This window comes from Macaca mulatta, chromosome 11 (assembly GCF_049350105.2).
Source record: "Macaca mulatta isolate MMU2019108-1 chromosome 11, T2T-MMU8v2.0, whole genome shotgun sequence".
In the NCBI taxonomy this organism is placed as follows: domain Eukaryota; kingdom Metazoa; phylum Chordata; class Mammalia; order Primates; family Cercopithecidae; genus Macaca; species Macaca mulatta.
Genome location: NC_133416.1, coordinates 130,901,399 through 130,925,654, shown reverse-complemented (window position 1 = coordinate 130,925,654; position 24,256 = coordinate 130,901,399). Strand labels below are relative to the sequence as shown.

General features: G+C 51.8%; 1 protein-coding gene and 1 long non-coding RNA gene across 8 annotated transcripts in view; one reads left to right on the top strand and one right to left on the bottom strand.

The window, feature by feature from the left end:
* RILPL1 (Rab interacting lysosomal protein like 1) overlaps window positions 1–24,256 on the top strand; it is a 58,249-nt gene that overhangs the window by 23,475 nt on the left and 10,518 nt on the right. For 4 of the 7 annotated variants that reach the window (XM_015109621.3, XM_015109620.3, XM_015109622.3 and 1 more), the window contains exons 3-6: window positions 4,829–4,947; window positions 5,600–5,821; window positions 19,788–19,960; window positions 21,302–21,394. In XM_015109621.3, the coding sequence (XP_014965107.2) occupies window positions 4,829–4,947; window positions 5,600–5,821; window positions 19,788–19,960; window positions 21,302–21,394 (607 nt within the window). Of the gene's footprint in view, window positions 1–2,582; window positions 2,864–4,348; window positions 4,948–5,599; window positions 5,822–19,766; window positions 19,961–21,301; window positions 21,395–24,256 lie in introns of those variants that run through there. The other 3 variants (XM_077955643.1, XM_077955642.1, XM_077955646.1) reach the window with 2 other exon arrangements.
* LOC144333191 (uncharacterized) lies at window positions 1,490–8,455 on the bottom strand. Its single transcript, XR_013401656.1, has 2 exons — window positions 6,995–8,455; window positions 1,490–1,663 (listed from the first exon to the last, which is right to left on the bottom strand). It is a non-coding gene; the product is annotated as an uncharacterized LOC144333191 (long non-coding RNA).

Genomic DNA, 24,256 nt, shown 5'->3' with positions numbered 1-24,256 from the left:
GAGGTAGAGGTTGCAGTGAGCTGAGATCATGCCACTGCACTCCAGCCTGGGCGACAGAGCGAGACTCCGTCTCAAAAAAAAAAAAAATACAACAAAAAACTTGATGGGTGAATATTCTTGTGAGGGTACACATGTGTGCACGTATGCAAAAATATGTGAGGGCACCCCCAGAAGGTGGCTCTGTCTGGGAGAAAGTGGAGATCAGAGTCTGCCCCATAGTGACACATTCTGGTGACCTTAAGGGAGCCTTCTGCGTCTCGTGCCCTGGTGGCAAGGCAGCCTAGTATCACGGAGAAGATGTGGGATCTGGAGTCAGAAAACCTGGGCTTGAGTTCTTGGCTGTAAGACTTTGAGAAAAAAAAAATATCTCTGGGCTTCAGTTTTTCATATATGTAAAATGGGACTGATGTTAGAGACAACATTAATGATAATAAGACCCATTTCCAGTGGTTGGGAATGAGAACGAAATAGGGTCCAGGGTGTAAATCAGTTTATCCTTCCTGGGCTTGTCAGGAGTACATTGCACTTTGGGAGCACGGAAGAAGAACCAGTCCTCGTTCATTGGCCAGCCTCAGGCGTCTGCCATGTGTGGGGCCCTGGAATACAGAGACAAATGAGACAGGCCGATGCCTCCAGGACGATCATATAAAATCCTAAGCTCTTCAAGCTCACGACCCAGGCCTTACGTGGGTTTGCGGCCCTGGCAGCGTCACCCGCTGTTCTGGAAACACACCAGGGATGCTTGTTCATGGTGGTGACCACCAGGCAAGAGACAGGAGGTCTGCGGCAAGGACTCTGATGCAGTGGAGCAGCCTGGGGGGACAGTCAGGCCAAGGCAATAGCTGAGGGGTCACCTCTGTGTTTTCTCCTCATGGGATCAGATCTGGCTGCATATCCTGAGTCCCGGGGGCTATGGAGGGACGTTTCCCCCTCGTTCACCTGGGACTGAGCCTGGCCATTGCAGGCCAGTCCAGGCTTCAGGGAGAAGGGGTGCACTGGCAGTGCCAGCACCTATGGAAGGCTGAATAATGGCCCCACAATATCAGGTCCTAGTTCCTAGAACCTGTGGATGTCACCTGATATGGTAATGTCTTGCAGGTGTGTTATTTCATTCCAGATCTTGAGATGGGGATGTTATCTTGGCTTACTTTGGATGAGCCCTGAATGTAATCACAGGTGTCCTTGTAAGATGGAGGCAGGGAGAGATTTGGCACTGACAGAAGAGGAGAAGGCCACGGGACCACAGAGGCAGAGACTGGAGTGATGCCACCACAAGCCAAGGAGTGCTGGTGGCCACCAGAAGCTGGAAGAGGGAAGGAACGAAATCTCCCTGGGCCGGGCACAGTGGCTCATGCCTATAATCCCATCGCTTTGGGAGGCTGAGGCGGGTGGATCGCTTGAGGTCAGGAGTTCGAGACCAGCCTGGCCAACATGGGAAACCCTGTCTCTTCTAAAAATACAAAAAAAGTAGCTGGGTTGTGGCGGGTGCCTGTAATCCCAGATACTTGGGAGGCTGAGGCAGGAGAATCACTTGAACCCTGGAGACAGAGGTTGCAGTGAACTGAGATCACGCCACTGCACTCCAGTCTGGGCTACAGAGTGAGACTCTATCTCAAAAAAAAAAAAAAAAAAAAAACGGCTGGGCACAGTCAGTGACTCACGCCTGTAAACCCCAGCACTTTGGGAGGCTAAGGCAGGCGGATCACGAGGTCAGGAGATTGAGATCATCCTAGCTAACATGGTGAAACTCTGTCTCTACTGAAAATACAAAAAATTAGCCAGGTGTGGTAGCAGGCGCCTGTAGTCCCAGCTACTCAGGAGGCTGAGGCAGAAGAATGGCGTGAACCTGGGAGGCAGAGCTTGCAGTGAGTCAAGATCATGCCACTGCACTCCAGCCTAGGCCACAGAGTGAGACTCCGTCTCAAAAAAAAAGAAAAGAAAAAATTAGCCAGTCATGATGGCACATGCCTATAATCCCAGCTACTTGTGAGGCTGAGGCAGGAGAATCACTGGAACCCAAGAGGCAGAGGCTGCAGTGAGCCAAGATCACGCCACTGCACTCCAGCCTGGGTGACACAGCAAGACTCTGTCTCAAAAAGGAAAAAAAGAAATCTCCCTTAGAGGCTCCAGAGGAAGCATGGCCCTGGTAACACCTTGATTTCAGGCTCATTTGGACCTTCTGGCTTCTAGAGCTATGAGAAAATAAATTTCTGATGTGTTGAGATACCAAAATTATTGGTCATTTGTTACAGCAGGTGCAGGAAACTGACACAGCACCCATCCTCACAGGTCATTAATTCAACAATAACTTAATAGGCACCTGCGGTGTGCTAGGCACCATGTGGGGCCCAGGGAATGTAACAGTGACTAGGGCAGACAGGGCCTTGCCCTCCTGTGGCTGACAGTCTAGTTGGGGGTAGGGATGAGGGTGGACCTCGCCCGCCTGCAGTGTGCCGGACACCATCTTCAGGGCTCTGTGTGTATTAACTGTGAAAGTTGTCTGAATCAAAATGGGGTCACCAGTGTTACCCAAAACCCTGAAAATGGAACCCGGGAAGGCCATGAAGAGAGGGTTTTCACGCTTGCATGCCCGATAACAAAAAAGACTGTGGAAAAACGACAGCTTTGCACAAAGGCCTTTGTAACCTTACACAAAAAGACTTGTGCCAGGACGTCTGCCTGGCAGTAGCCGGTCCAGCCTCAGACTACAGTCACCCTTGTTATTGATCTATCTTTATAGCCAAGGATAATTATTAATACTTTAAACAATTATATAACCCTCCTTATTTTTTCCTTTAAAAATCTTTGTCTTCCTTTACCTCCCTGAATACACATAGTTTACTATGGCAGGCGGATTCCCATTGCAACACTCTACTCCCAAATAAATAGCTTTTCCTTTTTTTTTTTTTGTTTGAGATGGAGTTTCACTCTTGTTGCCCAGGCTGGAGTGCACTGGTGCGATCTCGGCTCACTGCAACCTCCACCTCCCGGGTTCAAGCTATTCTCCTGCCTCAGCCTCCCGAGTAGCTGGGATTACAGGCATGTGCCACCACGCCTGGCTAATTTTGTAGTTTTAGTAAGGACGGGGTTTCTCCATGTTGGTCAGGCTGGTCTAGAACTCCCGACCTAGGTGATCTGCCTGCCTGGGCCACCCAAAGTGCTGGGATTACAGTTTTTATTTTGTTTTCTGGGTTGGTTTTTTTTGTTTTGTTTTGTTTTGTTTTTGAGACAGGGTCTTGTTCTGTCACCCAGGCCTGGAGTACAGTGGTGCAGTCAGAGCCCACTGCATCCTCAAACTCCTGGGTTCAAGTGATCCTCATCAGCCTCCTAAGTAGCTGAGACTACAAGTGGACACCACTATGCTTGGCTAGTTAAAAAAAAAAAAAATCTTTTTATAGAAACAGGGTCTCATTATGTTGCCCAAGCTGCTCTCAGACTCCTGGCCTCAGTGATCCTCCTGGCCTCAGTGATCCTCCTGCCTCAGCCTCCCAAAGCACTGGGATTACAGGCGTGAGCCAACACGTATGGCCATCTTTTATTTTATTTTATTTTTAAATTTTATTTACTTTTTATTTTTGAGACAGAGTCTTGCTCTTGTCACCCAGGCTGGAGTCCAATGGCACGATCTCGGCTCGCTGCAGCCTCCATCTCCCAGGTTCAAGCAATTTTCCTGCCTCAGCCTCCCGAGTAGCTGGGATTACAGGCGTGCACCACCACACCCGGCTAATTTGTTTTGTATTTTTAGTAGAGACCGGGTTTCACCTTGTCAGCCAGGCTGGTCTCAAGCTCCTGACCTCAGGTGATCCTCCCGCCTCAGCCTCCCAAAGTGCTGGGATTACAGGCGTGAGCCATGGTGCCCGGCCCATCTCTTATTTTCGAGAACTTTCTCTGTTTATTATTTAGGTTGACATAATCAATCCTCACAACAGAGTTGTGGGGACTGTTATCACTACTTTATAGAGGTGGAAACTGAGGCACAAGACACTAGCTCCAAACCAAACCGCTGATAAATAGGAGAGCCAGTGTCTGAGCTGGAGCTTACCCTGTGAATCACTGTGCTGTGTCATCTTTCGTCAGATAAAAGCATGTAAGAGGCCGGGCGCGGTGGCTCACCCCTGTAATCCCAGCGCTTTGGGAGGCCGAGGTGGGTAGATCACTTGAGGTCAGGAGTTTGAGACTAGCCTGGTCAACATAGTGAAACCCCATCTCTACTAAAAACACAAAAATTAGCCAGGCGCGATAGCACATTTCTGTTGCCTCAAGCTACTTGGGAAGCTGAGGTGGGAAGATCACTTGAGCCTAGGAGGCAGAGGTTGCAGAAGGCCAAGACTGCACCACTACGCTGCAGCCTGGGCAACGAAGTGAGAGTCCAAATCAAAAAAAAAAAAGAATGTAAGACACACATAGGAATTGTAAAAAAGTGCCATAAAGGTAATACATGGTGGGTCAGGCATGCAGGGAAATGCACGTATCGGGTGGGTGGGAGGTGGAGGCTGTCACTGGGTGGTCAGAGAAAGGGAGGCCTCTGTGAAGAGGTGACGTTTGGGCTGAGGCCTGAAAAATGAGGTGCACCAGCCATGGGGAGGTGAGAAGGAAGGGACTAATGGGTAAGGAAGAGGCTTCAAGGTGGGAGTGAGCTCAGGGGGAATCAAGGAATATCAAGCAGGCACCGGGGAGGGTGAAGGGAGTGAGTGGAGGGCGTAGAGGATGAGGCTGGGGATGAGGCTGGGGCCCACTGAGATCTCAGTTTCATCCTCAGCAGAAGCGGTGGATGATTTCCACAGAGGAGTAAGGTGGGCTCACCTGCCAGTCTCATTTGCCCACCCAGGCATGTCAGAGCGGGAGCGGCAGGTGATGAAGAAGCTGAAGGAGGTGGTAGACAAACAACGCGATGAGATCCGTGCCAAGGACAGGGAGCTGGGCCTGAAAAATGAGGACGTCGAGGCTGTGAGTGACATACCCCTGACCTGTGTCCACCCTCCCAGCCAGTAGGTGCCAGCCAGAGACCAGACCCTCCACTCAGCAGGTCCCTTCTCTCCCTTGCTATCATTCTTAGGGCTCCGTGGGGTGTGGATCCTGCTCATGGCTTGGCGGGCCCAGCCTGGAAACAGCAAGACTTCACTGGCAGAGCAGGAGGGAACGTGGCACTGCCCAGTGAGCAGGCTCCTCCTGCCTCCTGGGAAGGTCCCGAGGCCTTGGCAGCCTTAGCTGTGACCCCAAGGCCTCCTCCAGCCCCCCAACTTCATGCCTCTCTGGGAGCAGACTTAGCAGGGTCCAGCATGCTCCAGGAACCCATACAGTGTTTCTGTGTAAATCAGAGAAAAATGCCCCTTTCTGAAGTCATGTTACTTCCATCTGTTGGGAAATGTTCGTAATGTATTAATTCTAGCAAGACACGCTTCCATTTGCCATAAAATTGTCATAGTAAATACACAAATTGCCCATCTCTAGCATCATCAGTTATAAGAATATGAACAACTTTCAAAGAAAGATGTCTGCAATATAAATGGCACACCTAAGGATGGTTTGCCATTGTGCAGTGCACAACCTGAGCTACTGCAGGTAGCAGCCCTGCACAATGGTCTCCCTTTTTGTACAGTTACAGCAGCAGCAGACACGGCTGATGAAGATCAACCATGACCTTCGGCACCGGGTCACGGTGGTGGAGGCCCAGGGGAAAGCCCTGATCGAACAGAAGGTGGAGCTGGAGGCAGACCTGCAGACCAAGGAGCAAGAGATGGGCAGTCTGCGAGCAGAGCTGGGGAAGTTGCGAGAGAGGCTGCAGGGGGAGCACAGCCAGAATGGGGAGGAGGAGCCTGAGGTGAGCAGGAAGCTGGGTGCAGAGGTGGTAGTGGAGGGTAAGTCTGGGGGTTGGCTCAAGGCAGGCAGGGTTGCCTTGTTTTCCCCTTTATACTTAAGAAAATGGCCAGCCTGGGCAACATAGGAAGACCCCAGTTCTCTACAAACATTTTTTTTAAATTAGCCCATGCGTGGTGGTGCACACCTGTAGTACCAGCTGCCTGAGAGGCTTAGGCAGGAGTTCAAGGCTGCAGTGAGCCATGATTGCACCACTGCACTCCAGCCTGGGTAAAAGAGCCAGACCTGTCTCAAAAAAAGAAAAAAGAGAGAAAGAGAGAGAGAAAACAAGAGGCTCAGAGAGTCAAGCTACTGGCCTGAAGACACACAGCTGAGGGGCTGGAACCCCAGACTCTGCATTCTCCCACCTCAGTGGTGGTTATTAGGCACCTGCCATTTATTTATTTATTCATACCAATGATTATTGACCATGTAGCCTGCCCAGAGGATAAAATAGCGAGCAAAATACAGACATGATCCCTGTCCACATGGAGCTTACAGTTTAGTGTGGGAGGCAGACATTAGTTAGTCCAGACCTTAGTCAGTACCACACAGTACCATATGACCCAGCAATTCCACTCCTAGGCACATATCCAAAAGAATTTAGAACAGGTGTTCAAACTTTTACATGAAGGCCAGGTGCAGTCGCCTGCACTTGTAATCCCAGCCCTTTGAGCGGCTGAGGCAAAGGGATCAAGAATATCACTTGAGGCCAGGAGCTGAAGACCGGCCTGGGCAACATAGTGAGACCCCATCTCTACAAAAAATTCTTTAAAAATTAAAAACTTGGCTGGACACGGTGGCTCATGCCTGTAATTCCAGCACTTTGGGAGGTCGAGGTGGGTAGATCACAAAGGTCAGCAGTTCGAGACCAGCCTGGCCAATATGGTGAAACCCCATCTCTACTAAAAATACAAAAAAATTAGCCAGGCGTGGTGGCCCATGCCTGTAGTCCCAGCTACTCGGGAGGCTGAGGCGGGAGAATTGCTTGAATCTGGGAGGCAGAGGTTGCAGTGAGCCGAGATCGCGCCACTGCACTCCAGCCTGGGTGACAGAGCAAAACTCTGTCTCAAAAAAAAACAAAAACAAAAACAAAACAAAACAAAAAAAAACTTGGGCCGGGTGTGGTGGCTTACACCTGTAATCCCAGCACTTTGGGAGGCCAAGACAGGCAGATCACTTGAGGTCAGGAGTTTGAGACCAGCGTGGCCAACGTGGTGAAACCCCATATCTACTAAAAATACAAAAATTAGCTGGGTATGGTGGTGGGCATCTGTAATCCCAGCTACCTGGGAGGCTGAGACAGGAGAATCCCTTGAACCTGGGAGGCGGAGGTTGCAGTGAGCTGAGATTGCGCCACTGCACTCCAGCCTGGGCAACAGAGTGAGTCAGACTCCATCTCAAAAAAAAGAAAAACTTAAGTGTGGTGGCACCTGTAGTTCCAGTTACTTGGGAAGATGAGGCAGGAGGATCACTTGATCCCAGGAGTTGGAGGCTGCAGTGAGCCATGATTGAGCCACTGCACTCCAGCCTGGGCAACACAGTAAGACCCTGTAGCAGCACTATTCACAGTCGCCAAAAGGTGGAAAAAACCCACACGTCCATCAGCGGATGAATGGGTGAACAGTCTGTCCATACGGGGGGATACGATTCAGCCCTAAGGAGGAATGCAGCCCGGGCCACGCGGTAGTGTGGATGAGCCATGAAAACATCATGCGGAGTGAAAGAAACCAGGCCCAAAAGGCGAGTGTGCTACTCAATTTGCATGAAATGTCCCAGAACAGGCAAATCCATAGAGCCAGAAAGTAGATGGGTATCCGAATGGGGCTGGGGGAGGGAGGAATGGGGAGCGACACTGATGGGCATGGGGTTCCCTTTGGAGGTGATGGAAATGATCTGGAATTAGAGATTGGTGATGGTTGCACAACACTGCACGTTACTGTCCGCGTGGCCAGAGCTGTCCATCACAGCCACAGCTAACATCCAGGTAGGCCCAGGGCTGCGAGGTGGGCACTAGGGGTGTCTGATCCTTAAATGTGCCCCCAGACTGTGCCAGGAACACAGAGGGTGAGATCCTTCATCGTAGCAGAGGTGGGGAGGCGGGGTTTCAGGGAAGAGCTGTTCCTGAAGCTGGGCGTCAGTGTTAACAATGCTAAGACTTTGACAGGTAGAAATGTGGAAAATGGAGATGCTGTTTCACAAAAGTAGAGTGAACTTTAGGGACACACTGAGGCTTGTGGTTTCTCCCAGAAGATATTTATGAGCTGTTGAAAGTTTGCAGACATAGGCCGGGCACGGTGGCTCACGCCTGTAATCCCAGCACTTTGGGAGGCTGAGGCAGGCGAATCATGAGGTCAGGTGATAGAGACCATCCTGACTAACACAGTGAAACCCCGTCTGTACTAAAAAATACAAAAAACTTAGCCGGGCGTGGTGGCGGGCGCCTGTAGTCCCAGCTACTCGGGAGACTGAGGCAGGAGAATGGCGTGAACCCGGGAGGCGGAGCTTGCAGTGAGCCGAGATCACGCCACAGCACTCCAGCCTGGGCGACAGAGCAAAACTCCATCTCAAAAAAAAAAAAAAAAAGAAAAAAGAAAAAAAAAGAAAGTTTGCAGACCCTGCACTAGTAACCTGAGTTATAGGTAGGGGAGGTAGGACAGACAAGCTCACAGTCAGGTGGGTTCAAGTCCCAGTACAGTCATTACGTATCCTGCCAGGTTTGCTGTAGAACAGGACAGGCATCTGGGATATACATGAGGAAGGTCAGGGAGAGAAGTCTTAAAAGGGAGTAGTTGCCAGGCATGATGGCTCACACCTGTAATCCCAGCACTTTGAGAGGCTGAGGTGGGTGGATCACTTGAGCCCTGGAGTTCGAGACCAGCCTGGCCAACGTGGTGAAACCCCATCTCTACTAAAAATACAAAAATTAGCCGGGTGTGGTGGTGCGTGTCTGTAGTCCCAACTACTTTGGGGAGCTGGGACAAGAGAATTGCTTGAACCCGGGATGTGGAGGTTGTGGTGAGCTGAGATCAAGCCACTGCACTCCAGCCTGGGCGACGGGTGAGACTCTGTCTCAAAAAAATAAAAATAAAAAAGGAGCGGTTAAGGGCTGCTTTTGTCTAAAAATGACATAAGCCTAAGTTAAAATGGTTTTAAGAGTTGGGAGGCCAAGGCAGGCAGATTTCCTGAGCTCAGGAGTTCAAGACAAGCCTGGCTAACATGCCAAAACCCCATCTCTACTAAAATACAAAAAATTAGCCAGGCGTGGTGGCGCGCACCTGTAGTCCCAGCTACTCGGGAGGCTGAGGCAGAAGAATTGCTTGAACCCAGGAGGCAGACGTTGCTGTTAGCTGAGATCGCGCCACTGCACTCCAGCCTGGGCGACAGAGCGAGATTCTGTCTCAAAAAAAAAAAAAAGGCTGGGTGTGGTGGCTCACGCCTGTAATCCCAGCACTTTGGGAGGCCAAGGCAGGTGGATAACCTGAGGTCAAGAGTTCAAGACCAGCCTGGCCAACATGGCAAAACCCCGTCTCTACTAAAAATACAAAAGTTAGCTGGGCATGGTGGTGCGTGCCTGTAATCCCAGCTACTGTGGGGGGCTGAGGCAGGAGGATCGCTTGAACTCGGGAGGTGGAGGTTGCTGTGAGCTGAGATTGTGCCACTGCTCTCCAGCCTGGGAAAGAGAGCGAGACTCTGTCTCAAAAAAAAAAAAAAAAAAATGGGGCCAGGTGCAGTGGCTCACACCTGTAATCCCAGCACTTTGGGAGGCAGGCGGATCACGAGGTCAGGAGATCGAGACCATCCTGGCTAACATGGCGAAACCCTGTCTCTACTAAAAATGCAAAAAAATTATCCGGGCGTGGTGGCGGGCACCTGTAGTCCCAGCTTCTCGGTAGGCTGAGGCAGGAGAATGGCGTGAACCCAGGAGGCGGAGTTTGCAGTGAGCTGAGATAGCCCCACTGCACTCCAGCCTGGGCAACAGAGTGAGACTCCATTTTTTTTTTTTAAAGAAAAGGTTTAAGAGGGAAAAAAGGAATTTATTGACCGCGTAACTAAAAGCTCTGAGTTAGAGGTGCCTTCAGGTATGGCTGGCTCCAGGTGCTCACGAGCTGCTCTTGGGAATGTGGCTCTGACCTTCTCAGGCCCTGCTTTCCTCTGTGCTGTTGTCATTCTCAGCCAGGCTCTTTGCCTTACAGTCGCCACTAGTATTTGACCAGCATAGCAACCCCAGTCAAAAGAAATGGCCTCTTGCCCTGGAGTCCCAGCAAAAGCCTCAGGGAATCCTCATTGGCCCATCACTGAAGCAACTGTTGTAGCCAGAGACCTAGAATATGCATGTTTATTCCTGAGTCACATGGCTGCGACCCAAGCCACATGGACTAAATGTGGGAGGGAAGTCTTTCTCCAGAAGAAAACGGCGGTGACTTAGCGCAAAGACCTGAGGGAAGGATAAAGGCCAGGCAGAGACAACAGCTGTGGTCTGCAGTGCTGGGGAGTCAGCACCCAGGGACCACACAGAGCTCTGAGCAGCGGGGGTGCGGGTCCTTCGCAGGGGTTCAGCAGGCTGGCGACACACTCAGCTGTTACACTGGAGGACAGGGAAGGAGCTTGTGGATGGTTGTCAGGAGCCCTTTGCAGTAACCCAGGTGAGAAGGTGAGGGCTGAACTCAATCTGTGGCAGTAGGAAGGAGGCTGGTGCCAAAGACATAACCTCCAGGCCCAGCGTGGGGCGGTCACCACCTCTGCCCTGCCCCCTGCTCCTAGTGTGCCCCTTCCAACCTTCAGGCCCCACAAGAGCTCAGGCCAGTCTCCTGGCCAGGCAGGCCCTGGGCCAAACCCAGGTCTCAAGAACATCAGGACTCCCAGCCCTGTTCCAGGACTCTTTAGCAACAAGGGACGTTTCACACCTTGGCCTGACTGCCTGTCAGTTTCAGCTTCCCTGTCTGGCAGCCAACGGGGCAGGGGAGAAATGAGGGAGTAAAATCAGGCTGCGGTAATGTGAACCCACAGGGCTGCTTTGCAGTGCGCTTTCGCAGGCTCGGGGCAGCTTTGCTGGGTTCACATCCATCCCTTGCAGCTGTGTGAGTTCAGGATGCTTGTCAGTCACACAGGAGGCTACAGGTTGCAGTGAGTGGCTTCACCACTTGCTGCTATGTGACCTGGGCCTGTCCATCTCTTTGGTGGTCAGTTTCACCATCTGACAAAGGAGGGGAATGAGCTTGACTCATAGGTTCGCTGTTTCGCGCAGCTGGGAGAGAGGACTATAAGATCAGAGGAGGGCTTGGCGAAGTCAAGAGGCAGAGACAGGGCTGGGCGCAGTGGCTCACACCTGTAATCCCAGCACTTGGGAAGGCCGAGGCAGTTGGATCACCTGAGGTCAGGAGTTCAAGACCAGCCTGAGCAACATGATGAAACCCCTGTCTCTACTAAATATACAAAAAAATCCGGGCATGGTGGTGGGTGCCTGTAATCCCAGCTACTCGGGGAGGCAGAGGCAGGAGAATCGCTTGAACCCGGGAGGTGGAGGTTGCATTGAGCCAAGATCAAGCCACTGCACTTCAGCCTGGACGACAGAGAAAGACTTCATCTCAAAAAAAAAAAAAAAAAAGAGGCCAGGTCAGGACAGATCTCGAAGGCATCAGGCGGGATCCTGTGGCTGGGTAGCGTGTCCCAGGGTGGACTGTGGACAGGCCATTCCGGGCAGGGGGAACAGTGAGCCAGGCTGGAGAACGTGCAGCACGTGGCTGGGGTCGGGGTTTGTCCCAGGGCAGGATATGGAGGACGTGAGAGCTATAGAGGGTTGCAGAGCTAGAAAGGAATCTCTCTCATCATTGCCACGCAATTCTTTCTGAGCTGTGGCACTGTCATTGCCGTGTGATCACCAGGAGACAAGGCTCTTTCTATTTTTATAACTTCCTTATTGAGATGTAATTCATATGCCACGCACTTTAGCTCTTGTGTGCTCATCACCACTGTCTAGAACATTCCCTTCACCCCCATCAGAAACCCCTGCTCCTGCGGTAGCGGCCTCCTCCCCTCCCCCAGCCCCTGGCCACCATCAGGCTGTTTCCCTCTGTGTATTCACCTGTTCAGGACATGGCATCAGTGGGATCCTACAACATGTGGTCCTGCCTGGCTTCTTTCACTTAGCATGTTTTCTCATTAATCGAGGTCCTCATATCTCAACTCAAGGTTTCCTGCCTTTCACAGACTATATATATATATATATATTTTTTTTTTTTTTGGTGACAGGGGCTCACTCTATCACCCAGGCTGGAGTACAGTGGCACAATCTCGGCTCACTGCAGCCTCCACCTCCCGGGTTCAAGCCATTCTCCTTCCTCAGCCTCCCGAATAGCTGGTACTATAGGCGCCCACCACCATGACAGGCTAAGTTTTGTATTTTTAATAGACACAGGGTTTCCCCCATGTTGCCCAGGCTGCTCTTGAACTGCTGACCCCAAATGATCTGCCTGCCTCGGCCTGCCAAAGTATTGGGACTATAGGCATGAGCCACTGCGCCCAGCCATCAATTTTTTTCTTTTTTTTTTTCTTTTTTGAGACAGGGTCTCACTCCATCACCCAGGCTGGAGTGCAATGGCGTGATCTCGGCTCACCGCAACCTCTGCCTCCTAGGTTCAAGCAATTCTTGTGCCTCAGCCTCCCGAGTAGCTGGGATTACAGGTGTGCGCCACCACACCCAGCTCATTTTTGTGTATTTTTAGTAGATACAGGGTTTTACCATGTTGCCTGGGCTGGTCTCGAACTCCTGACCTCTAATGATCCGCCCACTTCAGCTTCTCAATGTGCTGGGATTACAGGCGTGAGCCACCGTGCCTGGCCACATGTTTTGATTTCGTAACAGGTTTTGTGTTTGTTTTGTAAAGTGCGGGCTGCCTGCATTGGGAAAGCAGACAGGCGTATGCTGGCTGAAAGGCAGGCAGAATTTATGTATTGAATTTATGCTAGGCCTGGAGGTGCCAAGTGTGACCAGAGCACAGTCGTTCCCCATTGCTGGGCCAGGGGCTGGGCCAGGGGCTGCTCAGAAGTACCGTGAAGGGGCTGCCGTGGGAGGGCAGGGTGCTTTGAGGCACGCAGGCAGCGAGGAGCATTCCCAAGGCCTCGGGATGGAGGCCCTAGCCCAGGATGCTGCCTCCCTAAGGCCTCTGGGCAGTCCTGTGACTTGTTAATTGGTCTCTTGGGCCTTCCTGGGAAGCAGCTGAGGCCTCAGGGTATCTCCCTGAAGGTGTGCCCAAAGTGCCTCCAGGGATCAGCAGACACCCCACAGAACAGGCCCCGGCTTATCTCAGCTAACTCGAGCCGACTCCCGGTCCCTCATGGAGTAAGCCTAGGAGGACCAGGGCCGATGGGGCTCGATTGCCATCTTGGAAAGAGCCTCCTTGGTCTCTCTCGGTCTGAACCGGATAGTCCTGGGCTGCCCGCGGCACTGCGGTCACTGCCTGGTGGCCTCTGGAGAAGCTGGAGCCCAGGGCTGTCCTTCTGCCTGCGCTTTCAGGTGATAGTATTAGAAGTCAGGCCGGGCACGGTGGCTCATGCCTGTAATCCCAGCACTTTGGGAGACCGAAGCGGGCGGATCACCTGAGGTCAGGAGTTTGAGACCAGCCTGGCCAACATGGCGAAACCCCGTCTCTACTAAAAATACAAAATTAGCCAGGCATGGTGGCGCATGCCTGTCATCCCAGCTACTTGGGAGACTGAGGCAGGAGAATCGCTTGAACTGGGAGGCAGAGGTTGCGGTGAGCTGAGATCGCGCCACTGCACTCCAGCCTGGACAACGAGCGAAACTCCATCTCAAAAAAAACCAAAAAACAAAAAAACAGAGTCAGGACTTTGGGGCCAGACACAATGGCTCACTGCAGCCTATAATCCCAGCACTTCAGGAGGCTGAGCCAGGAGGATTGGTTGAGCCCAGGAGTCCGAAACCAGCCTGGGCAACAAAGTGAGACCCCATCTCTAATGAAATAAAAATAAAATAAATAAGAAAAAAGAGAGCAAGGATTTTGCATACCTTGCTGGGATTTCCCCAAACTCTAAAAGAATCAGGCCATTCCTCCCCAGAAATGAACTGTCCCTTCTCCAGAAAAAAAGAACTCAGGTTCTAAGGAAGCCCTAGTAGGTTTTCTAAGGAAAACCTAATAGGAGTGAGCAGGAAATTCCAGTGGCTTTGAAAGTGTGTGTTCACAGAAATCCCCGGGTACCTGGGTGGGAAGGGCCCTTGGAAATATTTCTGGGCTATCAAGGGCTAGATGGGGAGATGAAAGCCCAGACAGAGGGGCGGGTGGCTTTGCCCAGAGGCCTCTCGAGAGGTGAGGGTTTGGGAGTTCCCTTGAAGGGCTTTGCTCTTTCCCCAGGGTGTGGGGACGGCTGTCAGATGGTCCCTCCCAGAGACACAGGAGAGGCAAGGCCCTGGCCTGCTATGAAAGGCAGGATCCAAGCTGTCTAGGGAGGAAGGGGCTGGAGGAAACTTAGGGTTCAGGTCCACAGCGGGGGCCACTGCTGCCTGTGGGGTCCAGGCAGGAGAAGGAGAAAGGGGATGGAAAAGGGAGCAGCTGCTGCTCAGAAACAGCCTGGCCGTTGCCAGTGGGGCCCGATCTTCCAGTGCACTTTCCACAGGAAGCCCAAAACACAAACTTCAAGATGAAATCTGATCTGAAAGAGTTGGCAGCTAATTCAACAGAGTTTTAGAACACTCTGAGGGCCAAACAAAATGTGGGCCAGCAGCACTGGGATGTTCTAAGGACTTAGTTTGCAACCTCTGGTCTATACCACTAATGCCTAGAGTTCCTGGTGAACTCCTACACATTCTTCAAGACTCCATGCATAGAGACCACATCTGATTAACATCTTCCCTGATCCTCTCCAGTTAGATTTGGTGTCTGTGCACCTTTTTTTTTTTTCTTTTTTTTCTTTTTTCTTTTTTTTTGAGACAGAGTCTAACTCTGTCGCCCAGGCTGGAGTGCAATGGCACCATGTCAGCTCACTGCAACCTCCGTCTCCTGGGTTCAAGCAATTCTCCTGACTCAGCCTCCCGAGTAGCTAGGATTACAGGTGCCCGCCACCACGCCTGACTAATTTTTGTATTTTTTAGTAGAAACGGGGTTTCATCATGTTGGGCAGACTGGTCTCGATCTCCTGACTTTGTGATTCACCCACCTCAGCTTCCCAAAGTGCTGGGATTACAGGCGTGAGCCACCACGCCTGGTGGTGTACCTCTTTTATTAGGCCACTTTGTAAGTTTGTTTCTTTCTTTCTTTCTTCTTTTTTTTTTCTTGAGACAGTTTTGCTCTTGTCGCCCAGGCTGGAGTGCAATGGCATGACCTTGGCTCACTGCAACCTCCACCTCCTGGGTTCAAGCGATTCTGCTGCCTCAGCTTCCCAAGTAGCTGGCATTACAGATGCCCACTAGCACACCTGGCTCTTTTTTTTTTTTTTTTTTTTGAGACAAAGTCTCACTCTGTCGCCAACGCTGGAGTGCAGTGGCGCGATCTTGGCTCACTGCAACTTCAGCCTCCCAGGTTCAAGTGATTCTCCTGCCTCAACCTCCAGAGTAGCTGGGACTACAGGCTTGCACCACCACGCCCGGCTAATTTTTGTATTTATTTAGTAAAGATGGGGTTTCACCATATTGGCCAGGCTGGTCTTGAACTCCTGACCTCGTGATCTGCCTGCCTCGGCCTCCCAAAGTGCTGAGATTACAGGCATGAGTCACCGCGCCCGGCTGCCCAGCTAATTTTTGTATTTTCAGTTGGGACAGTGTTTCACCATGTTGTCCAGGCTGGTCTCGAACTCCTGACTTCAGGTGATCCGCCCGCCTCAGCCTCCCAAAGTACTGGGATTGCAGGTGTTGAGCCACCGCACCTGGCCATAAGTTTCTATTTATGTGTTTCTTCAGTTCAGCCCCATCTGTCTGACTCTGTTCCCAGGGCTGAGCTTTGTGGCTGGCAAGGCACAAAGTTAGCGCTCAGTAAGTGTTGGCTAACTAGATGTCCAGGGTTGCTCCTTGGTGAAGCTGGGCCAGGGAAAGAGGAGAACTGGTGCGGTTGAATGCCGGCCGCGTATCCGTCGCCTGCTCTATGTGGTCTTGGGTGGAGACATGGAGTGTATGGCTGCCGGGTGGTTCCAGAGCATCCCTGGAGGCGCTGCAGAGGAGATCGGACGTTGAAGATGTCCTCTGAGGACACAGCCCGCCTAAATTGTGGTATCAGCAGACGCCTAGAATACTTTCTTTGGAAATTAAATCCTCCAACATTTCCTCCCCTTATTCTTGGGTGGGAAGAGGCCCCTCAGCTGCCCACAGCTTGCGACGGCGGCGTGGGCCAGATTTCAGCTTCCCGCTGCGTGGAGGCCCCTCTTCTGCTGCCCCGTGCTGACTCCGACCCCAAGGCTGGGCAGCGTCAGCCTGCTGCCCCAACCTGGGCCTGCTGCGTGGCTCTGCTGTCACCTGAAGTGCCCCAGCAGTGGGTGGTGTCTCCTTTCACGCGTCCTTTCCCAGAACAGCCGGTTCCAGCCTCCCCCAGGGTGTGAAGCTTCTCGGCTCTGCCTTCTGGAATCCCTCAGCCTCCTGTCCAGGGCACATCCAGGCTGGAGTTAGTCCCCTTCTCCCTGTGCTGCTATGGGTTTTTTTTTTGTTGTTTTGTTTTGTTTTGTTTTGAGACAGGGTCTCACTTCGTTGGAGACACTGCCTTAAGTGCAGTGGCACAATCTCGGCTCACTGCAGCCTCCACTTCCTGGGCTCAGGCGATCCTCATGCCTCAGCCTCCTATGTAACTGGGACTACAGGGGCAAGCCACCATGCCCAGCTAATTTTCTTTCTTTTCTTTTTTGTAGACATGAGGTCTTGCTATGTTGCCCAGGCTGGTCTGAAACTCCTGGGCTCTAGTGATCCTCCTGCCTCAGCCTCCCAAAGTGCTAGAATTAACAAGTGTGAGCCGTGGTGCCAGGCCTGTGGAGTTTTTCTTGAGGTGGGGAGGGACGTCTATTTCCCTCTCCCTTTCCCCGTTCTGGAGCTTTTTCACTGCTGTCCTGACCTCTGTCCACTCCTGGTTGGTCACGGGACATTGGTGGCTCAGGAGTGTTGGGGACGCTCCATTACCTTGAAAGTGTGGGCCACCTGTAGATTGACTGGCTGACTTGCAAAAGCTTCCTTGTGATTAAAAAAAAAAAAAGGGAAAATAACTGTTGGCAAGAAGGTAGAGAAATTGGAACCCTTGTGCATTGCTGTAAAATAGAGCAGCTGCTGTGGGAAACGGTTGACAGTTCCTCAGCCAGTTACACACAGACTTAGCCTATGACCCAGCAGTCCCACTCCCAGGTAAACACCCAGAAGAACTCAAAAGAGGTGTCCACACTGATACAGTTCTGAGCATTGCTCTTCACATTAGCCAAAGAGTGGAAACCGCCCAGATGTCCATCAGCTGCAGAACGGATAAACACACTGGCACGTCTGTACAGTGGAATGTGGTTCAGCCATCAAAAGGAGTGAAGTGAGCCGGGCGCGGTGGCTCACGCCTGTAATCCCAGACTTTGGGAGGCCGAGGAGGGCGAATCATGAGGTCAGGAGATTGAGACCATCCTGGCTAACACGGTGAAACCCCGTCTCTACTAAAAATACAAAAAATTAGCTGGGCGTGGTGGCAGGTGCCTGTAGTCCCAGCTACTCGGGAGGCTGAGGCAGGAGAATGGCGTGAACCTGGGAGGCGGATCTTGCAGTGAGCTGAGATCCGGCCACTGCACTCCATCCAGCCTGTGGAACAGAGCGAGACTCCGTCTCAAAAAAAAAAAAAAAGGCGTGAAGTGAGCCAGCGCGGTGGCTCACCCCTGTAATCCCAGCACTTTGGGAGGCTGAGGCGGGTGGATCCCCTGAGGTTGGGAGTTCAAGACTAGCCTGACCAACATGGTGAAACCCTGTCTCTACAAAAATACAAAAATTTGCCCAGGCGTGGTGGCAGGTGCTTGTAATCCCAGCTACTCAGGAGGCTGAGGCGGAAGAATCGCTTGAACCCGGGAGGCACAGGTTGGAGTGAGCTGAGATCGTGCCATTGCACTCCAGCCTGGGTGACAGAGTGAGATGCCATCTCACAGAAAAAAAAAAAAAGAGTGAAGTGCTGGTGTGTGCTGCAACATGAATGAACCTTGGAAACACCACGCTAAGTGAAAGGAACCAGGCACAAAAGGCCACTTAGTGTATGATTCTGTTTCTGGGAAGTGTCCACGGTAGGCAGTCCATAGAAAGCACACTGGCATCTGCCAGGGGCTCAGGATAGGGGCGTAGAGAGTGACTGCTTCATAAGTACAGGCTTTCAGCCGGGCGCGGCGGCTCACGCCTGTAACCCCAGCACTTTGGGAGGCCAAGGCGGGCGGATCACAAGGTCAGGAGTTCAAGACTAGTCTGGCTAACATGGTGAAACCCTGTCTCTACTAAAAATACAAAAATTAGCCAGGCATAATGGCAGGCGCCTGTAAACCCAGCTACTCGGGAGGCTGAGGTAGGAGGATGGCTTGAACCCGGGAGGTGGAGTTTGCCGAGCTGAGATCGTGCCTCTGCACTCCAGCCTGGGTGACAGAGTGAGATTCCACCTCAAAAAAAAAAATTTGCCCGGTGTGGCGTGCACACCTGTAATCCCAGCTACTTGGGAGGCTGAGGCACAAGAATCGCTTGAACCCAAGAGGTGGAGGTTGCAGTGAGCTGAGATCATGCCACTGCACTCCAGCCTGGGTGACAGAGTGAAACTCTATTTCAGAAAAAAATAAAATAAAATAATAATAAGTACTGGTTTTCCTTTTGGTGTGAAGAAAATGTCCTAGAACTGGACAGAGGTGGTGGTCATGTGACATGTGAGTATACTAAATGCCACCTCCAAATTGTTCACTTTAAAAGGTTCAAATGGTAAATTGTAGATTATGTATATTTTACCACATTTTTTTTTTTTTTTTTTTGAGGCGGAGTCTCGCTCTGCCGCCCAGGCTGGAGTGCAGTGGCCGGATCTCAGCTCACTGCAAGCTCCGCCTCCCGGGTTCACGCCATTCTCCTGCCTCAGCCTCCCGAGTAGTTGGGACTACAGGCGCCCACCACCGCGCCCGGCTAGTTTTTTTTTTTTTGTATTTTTTTAGTAGAGATGGGGTTTCACCGTGTTCGCCAGGATGGTCTCGATCTCCTGACCTTGTGATCCGCCCGTCTCGGCCTCCCAAAGTGCTGGGATTACAGGCTTGAGCCACTGCGCCCGGCCCACATTTTTTTAAAAAGGCTCCCTTGCTGTGCAAGGTGGTGAGAGGGTGGGTGTGGGTGTGACCTGGGGCAGGTGACTTGGCATGATGCTGGGATCCGCCTGTCACCCGCGTCACAGAGAAATGGCCGAGTGTGCACCCCCGTCGGGCTTCCACTGAACTCCAGATACCCAAAGCCACTGGGGAGGAAAGGACTTAACCAGAAGGCCCGTAACAACAGGGAAACTGGATATGACTTACTGTCAAATGAAAAAGGAATGGAGAATTGTATGTGGGCTGAGATTCCAGCCACTCTGGCCAAATTAGCAATGGTCTTAGTAAGGAAATGAAAGGAGGCCTGGAAGGGGAAGCAGCAGATGTACGAGGGTGGGGGCAGGGGAGGTGTGACAGCTCCTCCCTGGATGCCTTGTCATGTTTGTAATGAAACCCCAAGTCAAGTGGGGAGGTGCGGGGTCCGTGGGTTCGGCTATTGGGAAGGCGAACAATGAACAGGTGGCCGCTGGTTTCCGCCTCCAGAGGGAAACTGTACAGAACGTGAGCAGGGGCCGCCCGCGAGTGCTGAAAATAGCGCCCTCCGCAGGCTGCTGGCGCCCGGGGAGGGGGAGAATTCGGGCTCCTTCAGGATAGAGAGTGGGTGTCGGCAGTGGCTGCCAAGAATTCATTAGCAGCATCTCTGCCTCCTCCAGACAGAGCCGGTTGGAGAGGAGAGCATCTCCGACGCAGAGAAGGTGGCTCTGGAGCTCAAGGACCCCAACCGCCCCCGGTTCACCCTGCAGGAGCTGCGGGATGTGCTGCACGAGAGGAACGAGCTCAAGTCCAAGCTGTTCTTGCTGCAGGAGGAGCTGGCTTACTACAAGAGGCAAGTGTCCCTGGGGCTGGATGGCCCAAGCTGGCTCCTGACTGAGGTTAGCCGGAGTTTCTGTACAGTTACCTTCTTACCCCCTGGAAGATAAGCATTTCATCAGTGTCTTTTTTGGGTGCCCTCTCTGGCCTAAAGAACTTACATACAAGCTCACGACCCCTTTCTGAAACTCTTGGGCCCAGGCCAGGCACCGGGGCTCACACCTTTAATTCCAGTATTTTGGGAGGCCGAGGCAGAAAGATTGCTCGAGCCCAGGTATTCGAGACGAGCCTGGGCAACAAAGCGAGACCTCATCTCTTTTTTACATGAATGAATGAATGAAACCTGGCCCCGGTGTGACTGTCTTTGTGACCCTTTTCACCTCCTACATTATCCTGTTCACTCTCATGCTTGCTTTATTGTTGGTTTCCACATGAGACCACAAGCAACATGAGACCAGAAGTCTTACTTATCTTGTCCATGGCTAAGTTCCCAGTACTTAGAATGGAGCTTGGCACATAGTAGGTGCACAACAAATATCTGTTGAATAGAAAGCTGGAAGGAAGGACCCATGCACCAGAGGTGGTCCCTGCTCCAGTGGGGAAGATCAGAGATGCATAAGGAATATAATACCACACATTTTTACTGAAAGGTTTACTGACTGTACACTGGATGTTCAAAGATGGGAGAGGCTGGGCGTGGTGGCTCACGCCTGTCATCCCAGCACTTTGCAAGGCCGAGGCAGGTGGATGGATCACTTGAACCCAGGAGCTCAAAACCAGCCTGGGCAACATAGTGGGACCCCCATCTGTACGCAAAAATTTTGAAAAATTAGCCAGGTGTGGTGGCTCACCCTGTAGTCCCAGCCACTTGGGAGGCTGAAGCAGGAGGATCATTTCAGTCCAGGGTCAAAGCTGCAGTGAGCTATGTTTGTACCACTGCACTCCAGCCTGGGCAACAGAATGAGACCCTGTCTCAAAAAAAAAAAAGATGGGAGAGTGGGAGAGATCTGGTTTGTAGATGGGGTGGAAATCGGAAGGCCTCCTGGAGGAGGCAGCATTTGAACTGGGCCTTCCTGGAGGGATAGGGTAGTATTTAGATACGGGAGATGTTGAGGGGTGACGGGTATATTCTGGGTAGAAGAAACCACAGAAGTGTAGAGACAGGGAAGCCTGTGTAAAGACAGGAAACGGGGAGTGGTTCTATTTGGCTGGACTCTTCAGAATAAACTGGAAATACAGATGCAGGTCCCCTAAAAAACGTGCACCCTCTCAGACCATCAGACAGTTCTCTTTTGGAATGTTCCAGTTCTCAAGGAACTTTTGACTCTTTTATCTCATGCCTCTCATCTCCTTCCAGTGAAGAAATGGAAGAGGAAAATCGAATACCCCAACCCCCACCCATCGCCCACCCGAGGACGTCCCCCCAGCCGGAGTCGGGCATCAAGCGACTGTAAGTGATGCGCTGCTGGCTTCTGCGCTCGGCTGACCTGGCGGTTCACGTGTCCTTTGACTTTTCCTCCTTGGCACCTGCTCCCAGGGCCAGGCTTGTCACTAACCACATCCTGCTGAGACGTCTGGCCTGGCCTCCGACTTTGAGTTCATCTCCCTTCCCGAATGCTGAGTTCCTCCTGGGGGTCTCTGGGCAGAGAGGTTTGGGGAGGGCGGGAGGTGAGAGGAGAGAGGCTTGGGCCAGTGGCTGATACTCAGGAGCTTGCTTGAGTGTGTTTCGGGGGGTGGGGTGCATCTCTGGGCCTTTGAGGACAGGAAATAAGGGTAGGGAGGTAGAGGGTGGTTTGTGCATCTTAAGCTTGAGGCCTCAGCTCTTGAGATGTCGAGTGGCCCTGGGTCCACCCAGTCTGTGCAGTTCTCTGATGACTCATCTATGTAGCCCTCTGTCCAATAAGCATGGGTTACTGCATAATGCATGCAGAATCAGGCCTTCAGGAGAACCCCCCAAAAGAGAGTGACCTCGTCCCTGCCCTCAACTAGACTTTAAGCTACTTCAGTGGTTCTTGGCATCAACTGATTCCTTTGAGGTTCTGATAAAACCTCCTGAAATTTCCCCCAGAGAAATCTGTAAAATTTGTGTCAATTTCAGGAGGTTCATGGACCCCCAAAGCTCTTCAGATACAGGGTTAACACCTCTGGTCTCGTTAGACAGTATCCACTAAGAAGCTAACACGCGCTGGGTCCTGTTCCCACAGAGTATCTCCCTGAGCCCTCAGCATGCTGTTGTGGCCATCATCATTCCCATTTTATAGTTAAGGAAATGGAGGCGCCGGCCTAGGGTCATTCAGCTAAGAAGAGGCAGAGCCAGGGCTCAAACCCAGGTAGCCTGGCTCCAGGGCCCACGCTGTGAGCTCTTTGCAAGACAGCCTTGTGCCCGCGGTGTTGGAGCTGCCTTCTCTCCCCTGAGAGGGTCTTCCAGGCTCTGGGCCTGCCTTCCAGTTCTTCTATCCAAGGCTTAGTACAGAAGAGGCTTCAGTTCTTTCCTCCAAAACCCAGAAGAAACTTTGTGAAAACAGGGCGTGTGGGTTGGAAAGCCAGATGGATTGTGTAGGGAGAGGCAGCGGAGTGTTACCCATATGCCCCAAATCCAGTTATGTTTGGAAATTTTTGGTTAGTTCTTGCCCTGTGAGTTGACAATGCAGAACCGTGCAGGTTTGTCACTGCTGGGCCCTCTCCTCTCAGAAATTGGTGCCCTTGGGGCTGGGTGCAGTGGCTCACACCTGTAATCTCAGCACTTTGGGAGGCAGAGGTGGGAGGATCACTTGAGTTCAGGAGTTCAAGACCAACCTGGGCAACACAGTGAAACTACCTCTCTACAAGAAGTACAAAAATTAGCTGGGTATGGTGGCATGCACTTGTGGTCGCAGCTACTCAGGAGACTGAAGTGGGAGGATTGCTTGATCCCAGGAGGTCGAGGCTTCAGTGAGCCAAGATTGTACTACTACACTCCAACTAGGGTGACAGAGTCACAAAAAAAAAAAAAAGGATAAGAAAAGAGAGAGTGATAAAAAAGAAAGAAAGAAAATGATGCCTTGCCCTTGGGCATGGCAGCTCACATCTGTAATCCCAGCACTCTGAGAGGCCAAAGCAGGAGGATCACTTGAGGCCAGGAGTTTGAGACCAACCTGGGCCACATAGTGAGACCCTGTCTCTACAAAAAAATTTTAAATTGGCCCGATATTCCTAGAGAGTACAGGCTGGTGCATGACTCCCTTCCAGCTTCATTCAGGCTGCTTAGGGGTTTGGCCCCAGGTCCCTGATGCGTTGGGGAGGGAGTGTGGCCGCAGTTCTGGTTAGAGATAAACATTTCCTAGGGAAGAAGCATGGCGCCAGAAAAGCTTCCTCTAGATCCCAACACCATTTAGCTCATGGATTCAGTAGTAACCTTCCATTTGCAATTGAAACTCAACTCAAAGTAACCTAAGAAAACGAATTTGGAGGCCAGGCGCGGTGGCTCACGCCTGTAATCCCAGCACTTTGGGAGGCCTAGGTAAGTGGATCACGAAGTCAGGAGTTCAAGACCAACCTGACCAACATGGTGAAACCCCATTTCTACTAAAACTACAAAAATTAGCTGGGCGTGGTTGGGCATGGTGGTCGCACGCCTGTAGTCCCAGCTACTCAGGAGGCTGAGGCAGGAAAATTGCTTGAACCCGGGAGGCGGAGGTTGCAGTGAGCTGAGATTGTGCCATTGCACTCCAGCCTGAGCGACAGAGCGAGACTCCGTCTCAAAAACAGAAAACAAAACAAATTGGGGGCCAGGCTCGGTGGCTCACGCCTGTAATCCCAGCAATTTGGGAGGCTGAGGCGAGTGGATCAACTGAGGTCGGGAGTTCGAGACCAGCCTGACCAATATGGAGAAACCCCATCTCCACTAAAAATACAAAAATTACCCAGGCATGGTGGCATGCGCCTGTAATCCCAGCTACTTGGGAGGCTGAGGCAGGAGAATCACTTGAACCTGGGAGATGGAGGTTGCGGTGAGCCAAGATCGTGCCACTGCACTCCAGCTTGGGCAACAAGAGTGAAACTCTGTCTCAAAAGAAAAAAGAAAAAAAAAAAAATTGACTAAGGAACTAAAAGTTCCAACTTGCCACAGCGTGGGGCTCAGCTGGATCCAGGCCTTGTTTCCTCTACCCCTGACTTGGTTTTCCTCTGTGGGCACCATTCTTGGGTGTCCTTTCCAGCCTGAGGATGGCAGCATGGCAGCCCTTGGCTCAAGTTTCAATTTTTTTTTCTCTTTTTTTTGAGACGGAGTCTCACTCCATTGCTGAGGCTAGAGTGCAGTGGCACAATCTCAGCT